Raw genomic sequence first — 7,500 nt, 5'->3', positions numbered from 1 at the left:
CTTACTTCCTGATGGGGAAATCGCTTTTGCAGCTTGTCATACATTAAAAGCACCTAAATGAAAACACAATACATACAATATACACTCACCGAACACTTTATTAGGAACACTATACTAATACTGGGTAGGGCCTCCCTTTGCTCTCAAAACAGCCTCAATTCTTCATGGCATTGATTCCACAAGATGTTGGAAACATTCCTTTGAGATTCTAGTCCATGGTGTTCTATTGGATTCAGATCCGGTGACTGGGAAGGCCACTGAAGAACACTGAACTCATTGTCATGTTCATGAAACCAGTTTGAGACGACTTTTCCTTTGTGACATGGTGCATTGTCATGCTGGAAGTAGCCATTAGAAGACGGATAAATTGTGACCGTGAAGGGATGCACATGGTCAGCAACAATACTCAAATAGGCTGTGGCATTCAAGCAATGATTGATTGGTATTAACGGGCCCAAAGTGTGCCAAGAAAACATTCCCCACACCATTACACCACCTCCACCATGAGAAGGTGTACAGGTGTTCCTAATAAAGTGTTCAGTGAGTATATAATATACACTCACCGGCCACTTTATTAGGTACATCTGTTCAACTGCTTGGTAACGCAAATATCTCATCAGCCAATCACATGGCAGCAACTCAATGCATTTAGGCATGGCAAGACAACCTGCTGAAGTTCAAACCGAGCATCAGAATGGGGAAGAAAGGTGATTTAAGTGACTTTGAACGTGGCATGGTTGTTGGTGCCAGACGGGCTGGTCTGAGTATTTCAGAAACTGCTGATCTACTGGTATTTTCAGCACAACCATCTCTAGGGTTTACAGAGAATGGTCCGAAAAAGATAAAATATCCAGTGAGCGGCAGTTCTCTGGGCGAAAATGCCTTGTTGATGCCAGAGATCAGAGGAGAATGGCCAGACTGGTTCGAGATGATAGAAAGACAACAGTAACTCAAATAACCACTCGTTACAACCAAGGTATGCAGAACACCATCTCTGAACGCACAACACGACGAACCTTGAAGCAGGTGGGCTACAAAAGGGGGTCCAACCCAGTACTAGCAAGGTGCACCTAATAAAGTGGCTGGTGAGTGTATACATACAGTACAACTCAATACAATACAAAATATACACTCCCACAAGTTCTACAGTATGTCCCACAAGGCCTATGTGTTGCAGGGGAGGCTGGTGGAGGTAGAAATCGGAGGATGGGCTCATTGTAATGCATGGAATGGAATAATGAATGGTATGAAACATGCCTGCCTTCCACCAGCCTCCCCTGATGTGTGGGCATGTGTGGTGACGTATTTCACGATCACTGAGTTATTGTTTTTGCAGAGGGGATCACAGAAGTGTCTCCCAGATGGCAGGAGCTGAAACTCATAATAGATAACAAATAATTGAACACCATATAACCCAATTTCCCCCTGTTTGCCCCATTTTGGCAGCATTTGGCCAACAATAATGTTCGAATTGGCTAACACTGCATGGCGTTACTGTCACATCTGGCATAGTCGGAACAATAAAGCATTCCTTTCGAATTCAAAATATCGCAGGGGAGAGTAACAGCGTCTGAATGAAAAGGTGGCGGGACTGCGGGACCATAAACATTCTTGGCCTTACTAGACATGTAGTACTGTCGTTTCTGATATCATACTGGATGTTATATCATATCATATATAATGTACATTATTATAAGAGGAGTACTAGTTTGTATGGCTTCCACTGTCTATCCTCAACTGTCAACTGTTTACGTTTAAATTGGCAGTTCTCTTTCTTTCCCTCAGTCTAAACTAAATTACTTCAGTAAGTGTGTGTTGGTGACCTCATTTTTACTTTCAGACTGTACTTTTCTCTTTCTCCCTCCTTCCCTCCTCCCCTCCAGCTCCACTATAGGAGCAAATCCATAATTGCCCCTAGAACACAAAACACAGCACTAATCCGTCAGTTCCGCTAAACCAGCTAGCGGTCAAGCTAATCTTAATCCACAGTGTGAAAGGGATTTATTAGCTGGCCCAGGTAAAGGCAACTGCATCGGTGTATTCATGCACACACACAGCACACACAGACACAAACACACACACACAGTGAAAAAAGTATCCTCTAATGGGGGCAGATTGGAAAGTGAAAGACCACATGTGGTCCCTCTCCAGAGAGGGGGGATGAGGAAGGTAAGGTAGCGAGGAGAGAGTGCTCTGTCTGGGGAGAGGATGCTACCGAAGAGTGCTACCTGGGCTTCTGATACTCTCCACCATTTACCCACAGTGGCCTTAAGATGACCATCACTATAACCCATGTGGACCAATTATTTATGAAATGTATGAGTGTTAAAGAGTGTTAAAGCTTTTTCCCCTTGAAAATGTCACTAAATAACCATGTGGAATCATGACTTCTGTTGTATTGGCAGTCTGTGTGAGTGTGTGCACCCTGCCCTTCTGCCTGAATTTGCTTTTCCAAAATGTTCAGGTTTTTGGGCATCTACCACTTGCTGTGGGCGTGTAACCTGCGACATGTATGTGTGTGTGTGTGTGTGGCTCATTGGCTACCTACTGTATTGCCTGGGAGCCGCACGCATTTCTCTGAACTGGAAGCCGACCTAAGCAACGGAAGCCTTTGTGTGCCAATAAGTTTGTAAACATGTATTCTGAAGTTTTTTCCTAGTAAACGTCCTGTTTAACATTACAGCCTTGTCAGAGTTTTGTTTGGGGAATGAGGGGATTTGTTTGAAACTTCGGGTTTAGCAAATGTGAGTGTCTCTGCTGGCTGGCTCTCATCCATGTTTCCATGAACATTTCCAAAGTAAATAACGACCGCATTTCAACCACACAGGTCCTTTACTAGTTTCAAGGTCATGTAACTAAGGCATTTGCTGGAAAAAGGTGTGAAATTGATTGACGGATTCATTGTTTCAGTTAGAAGTAGTTTGCATTGAGCAAGGGGAGGGAGAGAGGAGGAGACACTATTCTGAACTGTTATTGCAATTCCCATTGCAGTGTAAAGAGGGCGCAATCCTGCATAGGGTGCCTTTAACCTTTTCAATATGTTAGTGTATACACAATGTTGCATTTGTTTTTCAATTGAAAAACTGAAAATGAAATTAATGTAGCAGAGACACTTAGCAAATACATGTTTTAAGATCCTCAAACTCTGATATCACAGCTTTTATAAACGATTATGTGACATCACATAGAACTCTGCTGAAAGGTCCAGTATGTAGGTTGAGCTTTTAAATAGTGCTTAATGGCAATGATGAATCTGTAGTGATCAAGGAATGAGATCACATGATAAAGAACGTTCATGAACAGTACTGTTTTGTCCAAACAAGGAGTTATATCCAAAGGAGTTTGTGCTGGTTATACTTTTCCTTCATCACATTGAAAATCCCATAGACTTGGCGCAAAGACACCATTTCAAATTCTGCTCTTGAATTACACTTTAACCCACGTGACCATCACCGGTCTGTCAATAATGTCACTTTGACCAGTCATGAAAAGAATGTGAATATGTGAGTGACTGCTCCCCCAGCCGCATGAAGTGTACTTTTTAACTTTTTATTTTTTACAGTGTCCTGACTAAACATAACTATGCTACAGTATACAGTGTCTTGGGAAAGTATTCAGACCCCTTCACTTTTTCCACATTTTGTTGTGTTATAGACCCAATTTAAAATGGATTAAATTAAAATACTTTGCCATCAATCCACACACAATACCCCAGTATGATAAAGCAAAAACAGGTTTTTAGACATTTCAGTAAATTTATTAAAATTGAAATACAAAAATACCTAAATACAGAAATAGGGTCTCTGATTTGCATAGGAATCACACTGTGTGGATCAGGTTGTCATTACAAACTGAGCAAATGGAGAGGAACAAAACTTCTCAGGAATGTGACCCTGAGTCCTAGGGAGACCTACAAAAAACAACAAATTGAAATCATCTGAGTCACTCTACAAAATTGGTCAATAACCAAGTGGCCAAAAATAATCCCTTAATGGAAAATAATCTCTCTCATATCCATAATTGTGTTTGCAACAATGAATTCAAGTGATACAGCAAAGAAAGTAGCTGGAAATGTGTTTATTTGGTTTTACTACAAAGCATTCAGTTTGGTTCAAATGCAGCACATGTAATGCAGTCTCTGCACCATCTCTCGTGTGGTAGCTGCATCAAGTTATGGGTATGTTTGTCACTTGCAGGGACTGGAGAGTTTGTCAGGATCAAGAGAAAATTATGAAATTTGCTGAGTTGGTAGTGACATCCTAATCCACACAGTGTGTATTTGATTCCTATGCAAATCAGAGACCCTATAAAAACAAAGATATTAATTCCAAAAATCCAATTTATTGAGTGATTTGTTGATGACATTTTTGCATTTTAGCTAATTTTAAGAAGTGTCATAGCAAAGGGTCTGAATACTTATGTACATGAGGTATTTCTGTATTTAAAGTTTAACAAATTTACTGAAATTTCAAAAAACTTGTTTTCGCTTTGTCATTCTGGGGTATTATGTGTGGATTGATGGCAAATTCTTTTAATTTAATCTACTTTAAATTGAGTCTATAACACAACAAAATGTGGAACACGGACCACAGGTTGTCTTGTAGTTAACCTGGCTGGACAGTACAATGGAGATATCAGTGTGTTTTAGCTAATGAGGGATGAATAAATGACAATTATAGTAATGATGATCCATGAAATCATGCCAGCCAAGCCAACTAGCTACATGCAAGCTAGCTAGCTACATGCCTCAAAGTAGCCATATCAAGTTGGACTGAAATGACTTTTTGTTTGCATTTTGTTATCTCAGAGCAACAACAGTGCAGTTTTCAAGTTTCAACATTGTTTCAAAGTAAAAATTGAGTGGATGTCAACTAAACAAGGTGATTTGCCGGATGGGATGACTTAAAGCAGCTCCAAGTGAATTGTGGGTCCCCTGTGGCATTGCCTCCTGCAGGCTAAAGGATGGTGACAGTGTTAACTCTGATGGCTCACCTTGGTCTCAACCTCTAAAGTAGAATGTAGTTTTACATCATAACACATAGCAACAGAGCTCTACATGTATACACACATACAGTAAAAAAAAAAAATAACAACACAGACACACAATCAAATACATACACATCAGCTGCCCTCCACATTTCCTAAACGCACTGACTTTCACCACAAACAAGCATGTGCACCCACAAAGACTGAGGCATGCAGTTCTTACACAACCCCCCCCCCCCCCCCCCTTACAGGGGTCTTACCTGTGTCCGTTGAGTGAGGCGTGGTGCAGGGGTGTGTATCCTGAGCTGTCAACACAGTTGACGTTTAAGCCCCTCCAGATGCTGTGGACAGAGAGAGACAGGTCACACACACACCAGAGACAGGTCACACACACACACACACACACACACACACACACCAGAGACAGATCACACACACACACACCAGAGACAGGTCACACACACACACACACAGACACACACACCAGAGACAGGTCACAAACACACACCGGAGACAGATCACACACACACACACACACACACACACACACACACACACACACACACACACCAGAGACAGGTCACACACACACACACACCAGAGACAGATCACACACACACACACCAGAGACAGGTCACACACACACACACCAGAGACAGATCACACACACACACACACACACACACACACAGACACACACACCAGAGACAGGTCACACACACACACCAGAGACATGTCTCTCACACACACACACACACACACACACACACACACACACACCATAGACAGGTCACACACACACACCAGAGACAGATCACACACACACACACACACCGGAGACAGGTCACACACACACACACACACACACACCAGAGACAGGTCACACACACACACACACACACACACCAGAGACAGGTCACAAACACACACCAGAGACAGGTCAGACTCAAAGACCAGAGACAGGTCACAAACACACACCAGAGACAGATCACACAAACACACACACACACACACCAGATACATTCACTTACTCCCAACCCCTGTTCTGACATTATTACAGCATGATCGTCGTTCAACATGTCCAGAAATGCAACATACAATAGAACCCTTTTGGAATATATTCAATATACACACAGGCATGCATGCACACACACACACACACACGCTTTCTCATAAACAGTGTTCTTAAACACACACAGCATGCTCCTCATACACACACAACTTCACATTAACAACACCATGAACTTCTCATCATTTTCTTTATTACATTACTGGTTTAGTCAACAGAGGCACCATGCATGCATGCACACACACCCACACACACACACACACACACACACCCACACACACACACACACACACACACACACTGTTGATTCAAATAGAGCATCAATCAATATGACATGGGTGGGTCTGGTGTAGACAGGCTGTAACAACACTGACTGACAACTGAAGTTTGAAATAATAGTTTGATATGGGACCCCTGCAAACAAAACACTGTGACTCAGATCAAACACACGCATGCATGCACGCACACACACACACACACACACACACATACACACACACACACACACACACACACACACACACGCATATATCAAAGACGATGCAGAAGATCCATGTAGCTCTCTTACACACAAACAGGATGCATGCAGCACACACACAACAAACACACACACACACACACACACACACACACACACACACACATATATATATGGATATCAATGTGAGCTAGACTCTGAGAAGAGACTTAGTATCTAGATGCATATGGTTATCAATGAGACCTTGAGAACGCACTCAGTGAGCAGAGAGAGACAGCGCAGACTTGTTCTACTGAGTCAGCTGACCCGGTGCACACACTGCAGCTCTGTATCGATGTGTGTGTGTGTGTGTGTGTGTGTGTGTGTGTGTGTGTGTGTGTGTGTGTGTGTGTATTGACTGTGCTGACCCCCTCCAGCACTGACCCAGGCCTAGTCACATGTACAGATAGAGCGAGAGAAGAGGGGAGAGGTAGTGAAAATACAATATAGTCAATCACTCTTGTCTCTGACCTGTGTGCTATTTTAGAGAGAGCTTTACTTTGTGTGCTGGGGAACACTCAGTCAGCAAAACAGACAGGACACACACACGCACACCTAAACACATACACACAAACACACCCAGTCACTCATAAACAAAACTACCACACACAAACATCCTATTCACAGACAGACACACACACACACACACCATTCATACACATTTATACACCCTCTCTCTCTCACACACACACACGCGTACGCCCACATACACACAAACACACACAGTCATTCACAAACGAATCTACTGCACACAAACATCGTATTCACACACATAAGTACACACACACCCCTCTCTCTGTCACACACATGCACGCGTGCACGCACACACCGTGCTTTCTCATAAACAGTGTTCTTAAACAGACACACACACCTTCACACACAAACAGTGACTGTATGAGAACATGTGGCCTCTTGATGGATCCAGGGT

The 7,500-nt window shown here is 42.7% G+C and overlaps 1 protein-coding gene across 1 annotated transcript in view; it reads right to left on the bottom strand.

The window, feature by feature from the left end:
• The window catches only part of anks1b (ankyrin repeat and sterile alpha motif domain containing 1B), a gene marked incomplete at its 5' end in the record, with an annotated part of 196,367 nt that overhangs the window by 152,973 nt on the left and 35,894 nt on the right, over positions 1–7,500 (bottom strand). The window contains one exon of the mRNA XM_083691827.1: positions 5,247–5,327. Within this exon, the coding sequence (XP_083547953.1) occupies positions 5,247–5,327 (81 nt within the window). The remainder of the gene's footprint in view (positions 1–5,246; positions 5,328–7,500) is intronic.

The sequence above is a fragment of the Argentina silus genome (genome assembly GCF_951799395.1).
Source record: "Argentina silus genome assembly, chromosome: 20".
NCBI classification, from domain to species: domain Eukaryota; kingdom Metazoa; phylum Chordata; class Actinopteri; order Argentiniformes; family Argentinidae; genus Argentina; species Argentina silus.
This window is presented reverse-complemented; position numbering and strand designations above follow the sequence as displayed.